The 15,703-nt window shown below is 40.0% G+C and overlaps 3 protein-coding genes across 4 annotated transcripts; 2 read left to right on the top strand and 1 right to left on the bottom strand.

Moving 5' to 3' along the window:
- Positions 1-2,095: 2,095 nt before the first annotated feature.
- On the top strand, positions 2,096-4,747 carry LOC116922276 (musculin). 2 transcript variants are annotated; one of them, XM_032928655.2, is made up of 4 exons: positions 2,096-2,249; positions 2,451-2,571; positions 2,717-2,934; positions 4,281-4,747. In XM_032928655.2, the coding sequence occupies exons 2-4, from the start codon at positions 2,451-2,453 to the stop codon at positions 4,575-4,577; spliced, it is 636 nt and encodes a 211-aa protein (XP_032784546.1). In that variant the 5' UTR covers positions 2,096-2,249; the 3' UTR covers positions 4,578-4,747. The 2 variants fall into 2 exon arrangements, with proteins under 2 accessions (XP_032784546.1, XP_032784545.1); XM_032928654.2 differs by having other exon boundaries at positions 2,451-2,583.
- A 1,877-nt stretch (positions 4,748-6,624) lies between these two features.
- LOC116922275 (protein MAK16 homolog) lies at positions 6,625-8,206 on the top strand. Its single transcript, XM_032928653.2, has 7 exons — positions 6,625-6,823; positions 6,888-6,934; positions 7,014-7,157; positions 7,215-7,397; positions 7,488-7,617; positions 7,690-7,821; positions 7,902-8,206. Exons 1-7 carry the CDS (start codon positions 6,809-6,811, stop codon positions 8,130-8,132), a joined length of 882 nt encoding a protein of 293 aa, XP_032784544.2. The 5' UTR covers positions 6,625-6,808; the 3' UTR covers positions 8,133-8,206.
- A 699-nt stretch (positions 8,207-8,905) lies between these two features.
- Positions 8,906-14,045, bottom strand: LOC116922274 (E3 ubiquitin-protein ligase MIB2). The gene is made up of 15 exons (XM_032928652.2): positions 13,647-14,045; positions 13,013-13,168; positions 12,748-12,941; positions 12,581-12,683; positions 12,151-12,510; positions 11,840-12,055; positions 11,528-11,696; positions 11,107-11,452; positions 10,871-11,027; positions 10,633-10,787; positions 10,460-10,562; positions 10,146-10,388; positions 9,632-10,085; positions 9,403-9,533; positions 8,906-9,341 (listed from the first exon to the last, which is right to left on the bottom strand). The coding sequence occupies exons 1-15, from the start codon at positions 13,689-13,691 to the stop codon at positions 9,240-9,242; spliced, it is 2,934 nt and encodes a 977-aa protein (XP_032784543.1). The 5' UTR covers positions 13,692-14,045; the 3' UTR covers positions 8,906-9,239.
- Positions 14,046-15,703: the final 1,658 nt, after the last annotated feature.

The following is a 15,703-nucleotide window of genomic DNA, read 5'->3' as shown; positions in this document are numbered from 1 at the left end:
CAAGGAGTGGTATTCATTCTTTCACCAGTTTCTGCACACACACAAAAAATGACATCGAAAGGGACAGTGTTAAAGAATAAGGTGCTCGAAATACAAAATATGTGGCAGTGAACCTTTTTGACCTACGAAGGCAAACTGATGAAGTCCGCGTATATTCAGCAACGTGCTGCGTAAAGAACTACCGTAACCGAGTAGACTATGGAGGATAGACCAAAACAGCCATTCAGAATAGTCTCCAAGACGTTCAGTTCCAAAGTTCGTATTTCGGATATTCGATATTCCTAACACTCCATGCAAGCACCATCATGGCTGTCTTCACGTAGGAATTCACACGAGTCTTGTACGACCAAGTTGGGGCAGCGGGTCAACCCCATCACTAGGGGACTATGTCATGTGCCGATTGGGGTTAAACAGTTCACTCACTCCCCTTTTTCTCTCCTTCTCCCTTTGGATTAAAGTAAAGTTTGTCTTTAATTTTATTTCTCTATTTTATACGTAGTCTTGCTTCGCCCTTTTTTTACGTTATGCATACTGTGCTCTAAATTTCTTACAAAAGGTGCTTAAAAACAAACTCGACGATTGTACCCACCGTCGATTCTCAGAACAAATTCGACAATCGGTAGGATTGATCTACCGCGGAGGAGGCTGATGAGTGACTGAATTACTATTGAGCGGAGGGATGGGGGGGGTTAGGTTGCAAAGTGGTCCGATGACAGGCCATCAACCCGGGCTAGTTGACGAAACGCTCAACTTCGGAAACCAAAGGACTTGAAGCACACGCAAAGCTAGCCTTTCAATGGTTTTTACAGTCATTCAACTTTAAGGCCACGCTAAACCATAATTGTCAGCATGAATATGTGCGTTTGTTCACTTTGAACGGCCATCCAGTGTTAACTCTTCTTCGCCTACAGCCTCATGCATTCAACCAGTGCTTGCTACATGATAAAATTTCTTTATTTTTTTACAAACCCATTTAAACAGTAACAAGATTGATATAGAGTAAATGCCTTCTAGATTACTTTCTGCCACCAAGGAATGTGAGTGGTAACACCCAAAATAGAATTGCAGCATGTCTTTTCGTATAAGTATATGAATCAACTGACGCCAGCAAGGAAAAATCGCTTGTCCCTTTGACGGTCCAAATTCCAATCGGAAGACATCTGATTGATTAGATTTCGATTTTCTATTGGACGACGTCCGAATAACATTCTGTCTGTCCCAACATGAACAATAAGGTCATAACTTGAAGCTCTAGTTTGTAGAGCGGAAGCGTTTACCGACGTTTGACGAGGGGTGTTGATATTTCAGCTGGGTACATGGTAAAATTCCGTCCAACGAAACAACAACAAACAAACGATCGAGGCACGCCTTAGCATTGTGGCGGAAAACTCAACAAACTCTCAACAGCCTCTTTAAATGGCATGTGATCTCAAAGAAGAGCCGCCGTTGAAAAAGTCGTAAAACTTTATTCGGCAAATCAGGTTCAATTATAGATAAAGCGCTCATGCCTATTATTTCCCACGCTTGCTTTCGGCACTTCAAGCACTTCCGATGTCATCCAACTTTTAACATTTTTTTTTTCTTTTTACCACATATGTTTAACTGTACGTCCAAAAAGGTTGGTCGCTTAATAAGAAACCATCAAAGACTTAAGTGTGATGTTTTAATGAACGCCTTTCATCACAGTTATTGCCATCTACAAAATTTCTAAATTTGTTCGAGACTCATATCGATGATCGCGAAATTGACACAAAACATTCTTCTTTTTTTTTTTTTTTCTTTTCTTTTTTTTTCTTTGTATAAATGTCATGTTTATGTATAGTACGAGCAGAAAGCAGAGGCGGCAGTCGTCCGGTTGTTTTGGTTGAACAGGAAAGACGCGCAGCATGGCCACTGTTTTCTCTGGCCCTGTATCTTGACGTTGTTCGTTGCGTTTGAAGTACCTCAGCTGGCTCTTAAAGTTGTAGCATTTCATTGGTCGATTGCGACGCACGGGAAATACTTCGACGAATAGTACCGGGTGTGGCCTAGGCGGAAAGCTCCACCCCTCTTGTGCTGATTACGACCTAAGTCGAGTGTAACCCGAAAGCAAATGAATAGCTCTGCATTCTAATTTTGTGTCTTAAAGATGAACACGGTAGCCAAGTGATCTTATTCTCTTGTGGTTGGCTGCTGGAGCTACATTCTCTTGCGGTTTCTGCTGTTTATCCGTTCTCCCTGAATTTACCGAGCGTAGGCTATTATAAAACGTAAGTATTAGGCTTAATTTGACTAAGTGTTCGCTTTTGCATTCTTTTATACTGGTACAAACAATGGATTTGCATAGTTTTGTTTACAAACGGTCAATCCTGGGTTAAATGAAAGTTAGTTTTTACGAGGTTTTGATTGCAATCAATTTTAGAATAAGCGGCGCGAGAAAAATAAATTTAATTCAATTGTGTTATTCACAGATGCCACGACGTCGGAAAGACATGATCAGCGGAAGCGTCACGGTATCGTCGGTGGGTCGCGGATATTCACAACTTCATCACAGGTCGATTGTCACGAAAGAGAAGCCCCAACAGCGAAACGGTAATAGCAGTTGTACGTAAACACGTCGTATCCTTAAAACACATCGACATTAGCTATATTTCCAATCAGAATATGCCTGTATAGGCCTATTACTATCAATGTTTAATTAACTCAAAGCAATGCACTTTTTCTTTCTATCCATCAGCGGCGAATGCCAGAGAGCGTGCTCGGATGCGTGTACTGAGTCGAGCTTTCTGTCGATTGAAGACAACTCTACCTTGGGTCCCGGCCGATACGAAACTATCGAAATTAGATACTCTTCGACTGGCTACGACCTACATCGGTCATCTACGAGCAGTTTTGGTGGAAGGCAGCACTGCTGGAAGAACCTCGCCCGTTACCTCTCATCCGGTTGTGTCCATGGTATAATTTTTTTCTTTCTTTTTTAGCTTTATTCTGTAAAATAATACGTGGCAAAATGTTTCGTGAATAGTTGCGTGTTGTTTCGAACATGCTGGGTCGCATGATATGTTTATCGCAGTTCGATCGCTTACATCTGAGTGTGGGATTGGATTGACAAGGCAACTTTTGGGAAAGGCCTATAACTGTGGATTCTCACTTATTGTTTGCATCGAAGAATCGTTTCATTTAGCCCTTCGTGAGTTTCCATGCAATCAATTTAAAAAAAAAACGCCCGATCTATTTAACCCCAAAAGTTTTAGGCTATTATAAACGTGGGTTTTCTCTTAGTCGCAATTTCATTTGAGAAACACAACCGCTACTCGACGACCCGTTTGCGTTTCAAACAACGTATGGTCTTCGCAGGTAAAAAGGCACCAGCAAAAACCTTCGTCGTTAAGTATCCCAGCATATCACTGAAGAAGGTAGACTACAGCTATATAGGCCTGCGTATATTTGAAAACATTTGCATCAAGCGAAACATGTTCATTTATATAACAAAGGTTCAACTTCCATTCTGTAATTCTCGATGCGTCCAGTAGTTCTGAGATAATCAGCACAAGATCTTTGTCAACCAGGAATGTAGATCCTATACATACAGACATATTTTCGATTAGAACTCCTGAATCCCAGTTGTTTCGCCTTATGTCCATTCCCTCTACCCGTCGTTAGCACGTTCAAAAGCAGAGGGGGGAACAGTAGCCTACGACTCCGATGACGATTACAACAACCGACAGCAAGAATTGTAAAAAAAAATAAAATAAAGTAAAGTAAAATAAAGGCAGAAAAGAAGAAGAAGAAAAAAAAATCCGGTTTGAGCTTTAATGTATAAACCCAGCTGGGTTCCTTCGAGCATCGACGTCGCGTGGCACGGTTGACGTTAATGTTCTTTACTTTCAACAAGCCTATAAGAAGACGAACTCGCGCACAGGCTAAAGAGTCTTTAACATCTAGAACAGGCTGGTAGAGAGTCGTACACTGTTGAGACAGATTGCGAAGACTGTTCCCACCTGGACGTGAAGTAAATGATTCTCTGTCACCAATGAGCTGAAAGGGGTGCATTCCATCAACTTTAAAATCTCACTAATTTTTTTTTTGTATTCGAGAAACATAATTTCAATCTGCATATCGTAATAATCTCTCCCTATTTTGCATTCATAAATAATAAGAGTGTCCTTTGTCTAATGGCATACAAGCAAAAACGGTGCGGTTCGTATACCATCGCCAACCGTCAGCCATTTAATTATAGCTAGACTTGGATTAAGTCGTACTTTGCGATCCACATTCATTTGTATTTTTTGAATGATTAGAGTTGGCCATTCATGTTCAACAAGTCCGGCAATGGTCCGACGAATTCCTCGTCAGATAGCGGATCAGATTCGCCCACCTCAAGCGTCGATCACTTTAACCTCCACGAGTGCCTGGCTGAAGACGATCACCATTTGCAAAATCAATTACAGCAGTCTTTGCATCACCAGAACAATATGCGAGATGAAATTCCTGTAGTCGAGTCAAGCTACCAGATGCATCAACAACAGCACCGAATCGACTACTCAAATATCCCCACTAGCCTTAACTATTGCGGCCACCTGGCTGAATTGCAATAGATTAATTTATAAAATTGTTTCCATCTTTATAACTGATGATTTTATTCTTAAGTAATGACATTTGTAATGGGCATGTGCAACGTCCTAAATTTAGGATACATGTTCATTTATAATAAAACATAAGATTTGCCGCGCTAACCGATTGAAATAAAAGAAGATGTAACTTGTCATTGCACTTGTCATATTATATCGATATCCAAAGTCATATCCATCAAACAAATGAATCTCGTATACACAATCTCTAAACGTTGATCATTCTTCGCTATATTCAACAGTTTGAAATCACCCGTTTAAATTTATCCCTAGAATGGCTTTTCTTTTTCAATTGTACGGCTAATAAGAGTAGTGTAGAGTACTCTATAAAATGAAGCGCAATGTTGTAGTTCAATGGAGGATGAAAACTGTGTAAAGTCTGTAGCTAACCTGTGGTACATGCACAGTACGTAGCCTACTGGCCTAGGTGTGAGAATGACAGCGCAATCGGCTCTTTTACAGCTAATGCGAATGGAAAGCGTTGAAACTGGAAGAAAACTATTGGATTCAAAGATCTATGGAAGACCTCGTTAAGCTAAAACAATGTATTGTGAACCAGCATTTCAGCTACAAAAATAAAACAGCTGATTTTCGATTCACCCTGTGACGTTCTAGTCGCAAAGCAACACTTAGAACCGACGAGAGGAAAAGGAGAGTTGCGTAAGAAATGATCACTGCTGCATAAGACGTGAGTTCCGCAAATGTCAGCATTGGCATGTTGTAATAAAGGACTACCGTGAGGCTTTGCTTGTGTGAGCACAATCATGAAACTATTTCAATGTTTTGCGTTCCACTGTGGCTTCTGGTGTCCTGCCGATATGTTCGAGTCATCGAGTCCGCACGTCCAGCACACAATTCTGAGAGGCAATGATTGTTCCAGACTATTCATCGGAAAAATTAAATTCCTAATCTCTTCTGAGTTATAAGTTCATGGACCGGTCCAGTTCAATCTTGCATTATTTAGATTTCTTTTTGACAAAACATATACGACCACCCATTAATAGGTTTATAGAACTTTAAAAAAGGACAACATGCTTCTTGGTGTAGGCCTGCCTATAGCCAAATGATTTTCCTTTTTTTGTGGTTTCTTGTTTATTGTTAGTGGTAGTGGTAGTGAAAATGATCGATTCCTAATAGGAATGCGAGGAAAACAACACAATATCTGAAAAAGAACAAATGTTAATGCATTCAGGGTTAATACAGTAGCTATATTCTGCTGTTTTGCTGGAAAATAGAGTGGCTGTAGAATGGTAGCCTAATGCACACTACTCAGGACAAACGGTAATGAATAAGAATAGCAGGAAGGACTTGCTCTAGTACTTTATTTGTTCTACATGGAGCCTAGTGTCATATTTTCAGTAAAATACCGGTCGGCTACACTACGTCGATGATAGTAGGCTACCGTATGGAAGGGTATTACCATATATCTTGTTTTCCCTCAGCCGTGTACGGATATTGGTGCCAGTGCAATACCGCACGAAGATCAAGGCCAAAAATGCATGAGCAAAATGTAGCCTAAGTCATGGAAAAATCCCGTGGCTCTGGCGTGATTCTTTTTTTTTTAACCAGTTCCACGAAATCCGAATTGGACGACTTGAATACGAACTCGAAGGCCGATGGCCTGATATAATAGGATCTACATATGCTACAAAACTATTCCAAAACATGTTTTACTAGACTACGGGATAGACGTAGACTAGTATACCTCTATGCCAAAGACCAGTTCCGTTTGTAGTGTTCGTAGTTAGTAGGCTATTATTTAAACAAGTTAGTCTCCTTCTTCCAATCCTTGGCGTAGTAAAGAGGAGGGGTGGGGTTTGACTAAGTTTTTATTTTTTTTTTTTTCATTTTTTTCAGAAATCGGTAAAAGTAGCGGCGCCAAACGACGGAAAAGATAAACCAAAGAGGTAGTAACGCTGTTTGCCGTGAGAGTACTCTACTAGATGCCGCACTAAAAGCTAAAAGTGAAAAGATTTGTTTTCTTACTTTTGTGTGTTTCAATGGCCTTTGTCTGTTACTTCCATGTGTGACACGCAGACGGCTACTGTGAGACTCCGCATGCTTGTTTTTAGAGCATGTGGACAGTGAACAGTAAAATCTTTTGAATAATATATCTCCATCAGCGGTTTAAAACCAATTGACAGCAAAAAGGACTAATTAGTGAAAATTATTTCGGAAGACGAACAATTGTTTAAAAAATGGAAAACGACGATGTATATTTTGATTGTATGTTACGTTCGTTGACAGATCACTAATAATTTTTTTTAATCTGGACAGATTGTTTGGTCGATTATCAACAAGTCTTTTTGTTCTTATAAAGTCAAGTATGTTTTGCATCGTTTAAATAACGACTTTTATGTTTATCTATTGACAATGATTAAATTGTATTCTTGTACTGTGCAGCACAAAAACTCAGAGGTTCTGCAGAAATGAGTATAACCTTACTGGATTATGCAATCGTTCAGCTTGTCCACTAGCCAACAGCCAGTATGCCACAGTCAGAGAAGAAGATGGAAATTGTTTTCTTTATATGAAGACAGTTGAAAGGTAAAATTTTGTTAGCACATAGCTTTTCTAGGTATAAAACCAATTATTTCATTTAAGGTCTGGATTTCCTCGTAACATGTGGGAGAAAGTAAAGCTGTCTAAAAGCTTGGAAAAAGCCCTTCGACAGATTAACGAGTACCTTGTGTACTGGCCAGGCTTTACTAGGCAAAAGTGCAAACAGCGACTGCTTAAAATCTCCCAATATCTAATACGAATGAGAAAATTGAGGCTTCGAAGACAGTAAGTGTTTAAATTGCCATTTAGCAATTATTCTGCATGAATAACTATATTTTACCAACTGTACTAATTATTGCATCATTTTCCCAATAGGAAGAAACTGGTACCTATCCAAAGAAAACAAGATAGACGTGAGCGTCGCCGAGAAGAAAAAGCCCTAGTCGCAGCCCGTTTAGATTCGGCTATCGAAAAAGAACTTCTAGAACGTCTTAAACGGGGAACTGTATGTTTTTTTATTTTTGTTTAAATTTTAAATTGGAATAGCAATAGCACTCACGATTGGAATAATCTTTAGTACGGTGACATTTACAACTTCCCCCAAGTTGCTTTTAATAAAGCTTTAGAAGAGGAGGAAGACGCGGAAGTGAATATGGAAGGCGATGATTATGGAGAAGATGAAGAAAACGAAGGAGAGGAGCCAGACGAGGTTTGTAGATCCCTTTGCAAATCTTGCAGAATTATGGAGTTTTCATACAGAGTGGTTTATAATAAATTTGTCTTTGCCAGGATATTGACGAAGAGCTAGAGAAAGAACTAGAAGAAGAAAGCGAAAACGAAGAGATTGAATATGTTGAAGCTGACAGTGATCTAGAAAGAGAGTTAGAAAGTGAATCAGATTTGGAAGACATTGAACCTAAAGCTTCAAATTCTGTCAAAGATAACACGAGGAGAAAACCGAGACTTGAAATTGAATACGAAACAGAAACTCTTTCCAAAAACCCGAAACGTACAGTGTAGTTTTGAACGTGACAATACACTTATGCTTGTACCCTATGATCCATTAACGGACAAATACAACAAATGCAAGCGTCGTCATATACAAACTGTACGCGTTTCATAGTTTTAAGTACATAGTCTATCAATAGGTTAACAATATCTTAAGTTTGAAACAAAAGCCTCCAACAGTGATAGTATGTAGCATAGTGAGATTTCTAGTTCTGGTAGTTCTTTAAAGCATTATTTCAGTTCTAAACTCCAGAAAATGGGTCTAAGCTCATCCCAAGCTAACATGCTTTCGAATCTTCAAACACCATACCAACGAGTAGCCGTATTCATAGATTTTATAAACAGAAACTTCCAAGCTCTTCTTGCCTTAACTAGTGGTTCTTATTTTACCAAATTTTAATTTTCCAACCTCCATGTGGAACCTTTGAACCACACACACTTTCAGTTAGAGGATTTGTCCTCTACCGTCTGGTGTTTATTTTAACACTTCATCTTTTAAAGCGCGAGGCAAACTCGCCACTCTTTTATGTCGGAATTCAAAAGCATTTCTACTGAGGGATGTCTTCAACACAAAAGAGTCCGTTTTGGTTATTTTCTCCATGAAAAGGTTAGAAACTGAAAGAAATCGCGCAATTTTTTAACGACCCCAGAATGCAAAGCCCAAAGGGACAGGTGATATGACGGTAACTAAACCGCTCGTATCCAGGCCGTGATTAGGTTTAAAATTTCAACCAGTTTTTTGTAGTGATTTCAAGGATCCTTAATCAATGCAGTAACACATGTTGTCAGATCTAAGAAAATTCTTTTTTGCAAACGTTTTAAAGGCACAAACAATATATCCAGTATAACTAGACATAATCATCATGCTAAATCCAAGATAGACAAAAACTTCACATTGAATTCAACCAGAATAAAATTTACAGAAAAATGAGGTGCGGATAGGATGGGCCAAACAATGCATAGTCTGAGGTCCCGTTCTAGCAGTTTTGAAATATGACTTTCCAAGTATTTTCTATTTGAACTGGAAACGGTAGCAGCAAAGCGCTGCTTACTTCCTTTCGCTTGGGACAAACAGCTGAACCAACCCCTTCTTTAACATTGTTCGCATGCTCCTTTTGTTCAATACAGATTGATTTTACGTGCGATCAACTTTCGGCACATATGGCAAGTGCGTAACGTTTGCGAACAGCTGTCACACGCACCATGGCCGCAAAGGAAAGCCTACAATTGCATAAACTTTAAGCGATGGAAAAAAAAAATTGGACATCATGTTTTATATTACCACATTCCTTCGGCGTTCCATACAAATGGAACATGTATAAGCCTCTTCTATTTCAGCGATACGAGATTCCAAATATTTTAAGCGATCTTGGCTGGGCTGTTGAGACGATTGGCTTGATATCGGGGTGCCGTCTGCAAGAAAGCACGACGTTGAAATGAAACACAATTGAACATGAGTTACAGGTGTGAACTTGAGTCTGAAGAAAACATTAGAAACGATTCTTACTAACCGGAATTCGATTTGAGAACAATGACAACATGGCATTTTAAACATTTTTTCATCCGTTGGGCACATTCGGAACAGGTGACGACATGGCCACAAGGTTCAAAACGGACATCCGGCGGATTTTCACAGCAGACGATGCATTCAATGCCGACGGAAGGTGGCAACGATTGATCGGGCGATCCTCCTTTACTGGTAATTTTTGTCTCACTCGGAATGACGACTGAATCAGACTCGGTAGCAATTTCGCCACCAACCGAAGTTGGCGAAAGCGAAGTTCGATGGTTAACGTAACTAATCAAAGTTTCCCAAACAGAAGCGTCAGCAATTAGGTCCGCACACGTTTTGTTTCTACGATTGCGGACTTCGGGATTACAACCAAGTTGCACCAAGTAACAAGCGATCGCCAGAGCTAGGCTATGATTTGGATTTCGACCATTCGAATGTAAACATTGCTGGATCTTGATTAAAAATATTCGTTAAAATCCTTTTTGCACATGAGAAATTCAAAAGAAACATACACTGAATATGTTGGGTGACATCGTAGCGCTGGCTTCTCCTTGGAGTGAATGCAACTTGAGACAGGCAACGTGGATTCCCGTATCACCGTCTTCATCAGCAGCCGTCACATCGGCGCCGGCTTCAACTAAGAGCTCGACAAGAGGAGCATGTCCTTGAGACACCGCTAGCAGTAAGGGTGTCTGCCTACGGTTGTTCAGGGGATCAACGCAGCACTGGCCGACATCCAACAACAGTTTGGCCATCTAAAAAAAGATTACGTGTAAACGCTTTAAAAGAGCTCCGAGGGAATGCCCGATAATAAATAAGCACCAACCTGAACATGGCCATTCAAACTAGCTAAATGAAGGGCGGCGAATCCGTCATCCTTTTTCACATCCACCAGCTGTCGACTGCGCATCAAAATGCGCTCCGCCGCGCTAAGAAAACACCACAAGATTGGTTTAACTGATGGTGTTAACGAATGTCGTTCCATTACTCCATGCTTACAAATAATTCCCTTTGAGAGCGGCGTGATGAAGAACATTGAAACCCCGCGTGTTCCTCAGTGTACAATCGACAGCTGATGCCGAAGCTAAAGCTTCTATAATATCCGCATTTTCCTTGCCGATTGCATCGTGCAGGGCCGTGTCTCCGTACGAGTCCTAGTTCAGTTTCAAAGCAGGATGAAGATAACTTTTACGTGTCATTATCAGCGATGATTCATGCATGACTTTGAAATTCGTACTTGAACATTGACGTCACATCCGTATTTGAGGAGCATCTGAACACAAGCAGGAAACTGCTTATTGACAGCGACATGCAAAGGTGTGCAGCGTCCGCGATTCGTACTATCAATGACGGCTCCTTTTTTTATGAGCAGTTCCATAACTTCGGGCTGATTTCTGTTACACAAATTATATCAACAATAAAAGTAGGAAATAAAAGTATTCCTTTAACGCAGGGAAATCCTAATAATGTTACCCAAAAGCGGCATAATGTAAGGCTGTATCACCGTCATCGTCAGCAATTTCCATAGATGCCCCTTTGGACAATAAGAATCCAACCAGTTCAGTGTGGCCCTGATGAGAGGCAACTTGCAGGCAAGTCTTTCCGCTGCTTTTGGCGTTCGCTTTATCGGGATGCTGTAGTAATAACTGTTCGAAGATATTAAATTGACCCTGTGCAGCCGCCCTTACAAGCCGATCGGCTATCGTGCCCTCGTTAAACGTTCCCGGCTGATGGCTGGGATGAGACAGGGAGAGTGGTTGTTGTTGCTGTTGCTTCGGGCCATTCACAAGCAGATGAGACAGATATGAGGTCAATGGATCTTAAAAACGTAAATTCAGAATTTAAGCAAAAAGATAATAGTAATACTAATATTATAGAGAAAAAGGAAACCCACTAATGTGTTCTTGTCGAACACTTGCAGCCATGGTGTTATGCAGTTCTGTCGCTGAACCGGGCAATGGCGTAAGACATAATGGATTGAGGGTCCAAGTCTGTCCATCCACAGTGACTCGTAGATCACCATCGTCATAGACTTTGGTCACCTTACCGATCTTACCAAGAGCCTAGAAAACACAATGAATTATCCTTTTTTTTTTTTCAGATATTACGAAGTTGTTTTTAATTTTCTTTGACCGAAGAAAATTACCACAAGATTATCAGAAACGCCATGTTTTAGCAATGTCGCATTGTTAAAAATCATACGTACCAATCGCATTAAATCAACCCACTCTCCATGGCCTCGTTGAAGAAGTTTCACGTGTGCAATATCATCGGTTAGCCGTACCGCGTCTCCGATGGAAAAGGCCGATAAACGATAAATAGCTCGCGGATGGAACGTCCAGCGTTGGTTACTGCCATCAAACTGAACTCGAATATCACCCCTTTCGGTAACGCGATGAACTGTTCCGACGTGACCTATGCACTGTTGCTCGTTAAAAACAAAAAAAAACCAAAAAAAAACGGGAAATAACGATCAACTTGATATTCTAAAATTTGAAAATATGAACAGCAATGTACCTCCGCCATACGAGGATTCCAGCCTCCGTGTCCTTCTTGCATTTCTCTTAGCCGATCGGCGTCAACAGTAACTTTGACTTTGTCACCCACGCTAAACGCAGCAATGGCGCTTGGAGAACCAGGACCACGTGAAGGTCTGCTGGTGGAATCGTTTGATAGCCCCAAAACCGGAAGTGCTTCACGATAGTAATATCCCCCAACAGCAGCATGAACCAACTTCAAATCCACTTTACCCTTGTGCCCGAGACGGTAGACGTTTGTTGAGCCAGAAGCCCAAGCTACATTAGCGACGCTGCGGCCAGATTCATTATCCCAACCACGCAAATCAACAACCCTGCCGATCTTCCCTTCTCCACCATCCTTTAAGAACAACAACAACAAAAAAATTATGTGTAAAACGAACTGCCGTAAAGCAATCATTTTTGTATACCTGATTTCCCCAATCCCAATCAGGTCCTCGAACTACTTTGGCTCCAACAAATATACCTTTAACTTGAACTTTTGACATGCTTTGCCTTTTATCCAACGCAACACTGTAAATTCAAGCACAGATTTAAAAAACGCTAGAATTATGTAAGACTGAAGAAGCAAACATACCCAAACGATGATGCATTTTCATAGCGTGAAAATGGGTGAGCTAGATCATGTTTATCTTCCATGAAACAGGAAGTACATAAATCAAAGTCTTTACACGATTGGCACTTCCATCTCATTCCTGAGATTCCTTGGCACTTGCAGCCATCACAAACAATGTTCTGAAACTTTACACCAACTGGGGCATTATCCCATATCTAGATCCCAATAATTTTATCATTAAAAAACAACAGAAAACGCCACACCAACAAAATTTATTTTGTCTTACCCTTAAATCATAAGCTCCTTGATAACCAACACGGTAATTAGTTCTAGCACCAGCATCCCACTGCACGACAACCGTTTTGTCAGGACTTGATGGGCTTCCGAGTTTACCTATTTCAACAACGGTTCCTATATTCCCATCGCCACCATCCTGGTTACCCTGCATTTGTTTTCAAACAAAATGTAGTAGGTTACAAGATATGACATTTTTTTAGTTCTACTATTGATTCTGAGATTCATTTAAAATTTTGCATTAGTTGTATTTATTAAAAGTAATGCTGTGTAAGCTGATTGCAAAATAGAACCAATGGGATCTAGCATAAACATAATTCCTCATTTTAAGATAACTTAGTTTAAATATGAACTCTGTAGTGTAAAAAAAAATCTGATGTATTTTAATTGGAAACCACAGCTACCAAAACAGCCATACAAATTCTTTATGATATACAGGGAAGACTGGCAATTTCTGCTTAAGTCTTCAAGCTTAGGTCATGCCTAAGAAATTGTCATCACCACAGGAAAAATGAATGAGATCACTTATTGGACATATGGTATTTAAAGTAAGTTCCCTGTTGCTTAAAGAATAGCTGATGATGAAACAGAGATCCTTATTTAACTTACTACGTGGCTGTACTTACCCATTTCCAATCAGGACCTCGAACAACTCGAAGTCCTACATCCATTTCTCACAATAATATCTTTGTGAGAGGTTTAAACTTGGTAATTTTAGGTTAAAGCTGTTTTCTAACCCATATCTTCGAAAACCTCAATGTCCCTTTAAACAAACATCTCGTACGAACACAATAAACTTGAATTCTTTTGAATTTACAGAAGCACACACATTCTGGATACTAAAACACGAAGATAGTGTTTTGATATGTTTGATCTTTAGGCATTTAATTTAACGATTCAGGTAAATTAAAAATAGCCATAGCAAAATAACAAACTATTAATCAACGTGGAGAGTTTTTGCACCCACAATAAACTTTCAAGAACGGTTTCGGGTTCGGACCTAAGTGGGTAAAATGCTGTATTTGATTGCGGAATACCAGCAATTTACGCGCTATAGCAAGGCCTACTTAATGCTTAAGGTCTGTAAACTCACATACCTCCTATGGTGGGTAGGCGTTCCCTAGTAAGAGCCAATCAGACAACAAAACAAGGGTTACGACACCATCTGGCGCTCGCAATTATAACCTCGTTGAAAAATACCCCCCAAAAACTTTAACACTTGTTATAGTTACATAAACACACGAATAAAGATAAAACGAATGGAAATCAAATTTTTGAAATGAAAAGTGTGCTAGTTTGACAGCAATATGGCAATTGAGTTGTTAAAAAGAAAAAAATAGTATGTTAAAAATATACAGTACCCACGCCAGGTATTGGATCACCTCGGTCCGAAAAAGGCGTTTTAACCCGCGCGAGATAGGCCTAACGGTGTCTCGCACGTGTTTTTTTTTTACATACTAAGATTGCTCGTACGAGGTTAATTTTTTGAAATCAGAAAGATAAAGAACTAGTCTTTATCTTTCTGATTTTTAATTTGTAAAAAGTATAGTTGTTATATGGGAAAAAGGATCATTTTAAAATTTTGTATCACCCCCGACATGTGCTGCATTCGTTGTCCCTACCCGTGGCTATGCCGTCGGGTAACTTGGTTGTAACTTGGGTCCCTTTCTCACCCCTCGACCCTCTCCCATACCCGACGGAATCACGGATCATAAAAAAAAATTAACCTCGTACAAGCAATCTTAGTATTTTAAAAAATTCACGCGCGAGACACCGTCAGGCCTATCTCGTGCGGGTTAAAACGCCGTTTTTGGACCGAGGTGATCCAATACCTGGCGTGGGTACGGTATAAGTTTTATTATCATGTTAATGAAAAATTTTCTTCTTGTTCTTGTAGTTAATTGAATTAATCACTTAGGAAAAAAATCTATAAACGGATTAAACATTTTCTCTTAGAGATAAAATTAAAAATTTATAAAATTTTACTCACTTTGATAACATGACATGAAATAGATTTGAACCGTCATACTCATATCCATAAATCTCTCCTTAACCACCATATAACCACCATCCCAGTACCGATGCAAATATGATTGAAATGGTGAAATGTAATGATGATAATATTACTTAGTGGACACACTTCTTTTTCAAAGAGGTGATTTTCTACACTTACTGGAATTCTTTAAATAAAATTTTAGGATTCTAAGATACTATTAATTAAAAAATACAAGGAAACCCTGTTTTTGCTTAATCTTGTATTTAGGTTTTCGACGCAGTAGCAGTAGCGAGCGCCAGATGGTGTCGTCGTAACCCTTGTTTTTTCTCTGATTAGTTGTTGCCAGGTAACGCGTCACCGCCATAGGAGGTATTCGAGTTTACAGGCCTTAAGCATTAAGTAGGCCTTGGCTATAGACCTGTGTCGGATGCTGAGTTGCCAAGTTTCAAAATTGTTCGGTGATGTGCTGATGTCGGTAGCGCTCGGCCCCGCGCTAATCGGGGAGTTTTTTAGTCGATCCGGTGCGGGGATAATCTTAATCGGGGAAGAGATTTCGGTGCTCGGTGCGGTGATATCGGTGATCGGTGCCTTCCCCGATTATCAATGAATAGTGATCTAAATTGGCAGTTGCCCTACGGCCAACAAGAAAAAAATGTGACCCAAGTCACGTGATTCTCGTTGGCCTAT

The sequence above is a fragment of the Daphnia magna genome, linkage group LG5, assembly GCF_020631705.1.
Source record: "Daphnia magna isolate NIES linkage group LG5, ASM2063170v1.1, whole genome shotgun sequence".
Taxonomy (NCBI): Eukaryota; Metazoa; Arthropoda; class Branchiopoda; order Diplostraca; family Daphniidae; genus Daphnia; species Daphnia magna.
Note: the sequence above shows the minus strand (reverse complement) of the source record. Positions and strands in the feature narration are given on the sequence as shown.

Bases quoted from the DNA above. Each gene is read 5' to 3' on its own strand.
- LOC116922276 (XM_032928654.2), top strand. From the start codon at position 2,451: ATGCCACGACGTCGGAAAGACATGATCAGCGGAAGCGTCACGGTATCG. The intron at 2,584-2,716 runs GTACGTAAACAC...TCTATCCATCAG, and splicing joins GCGAAACGGTAATAGCAGTT to CGGCGAATGCCAGAGAGCGT. The intron at 2,935-4,280 runs GTATAATTTTTT...TTGAATGATTAG, and splicing joins CTCATCCGGTTGTGTCCATG to AGTTGGCCATTCATGTTCAA.
- LOC116922275 (XM_032928653.2), top strand. The intron at 6,935-7,013 runs GTATGTTTTGCA...TGTACTGTGCAG, and splicing joins TTTTGTTCTTATAAAGTCAA to CACAAAAACTCAGAGGTTCT. The intron at 7,398-7,487 runs GTAAGTGTTTAA...TTTTCCCAATAG, and splicing joins AAATTGAGGCTTCGAAGACA to GAAGAAACTGGTACCTATCC.
- LOC116922274 (XM_032928652.2), bottom strand. From the start codon at position 13,691: ATGGATGTAGGACTTCGAGTTGTTCGAGGTCCTGATTGGAAATGG. The intron at 12,684-12,747 runs GTATGTTTGCTT...TTGAATTTACAG, and splicing joins GAAAATGCATCATCGTTTGG to TGTTGCGTTGGATAAAAGGC. The intron at 12,056-12,150 runs GTACATTGCTGT...AACGAGCAACAG, and splicing joins GGAATCCTCGTATGGCGGAG to TGCATAGGTCACGTCGGAAC.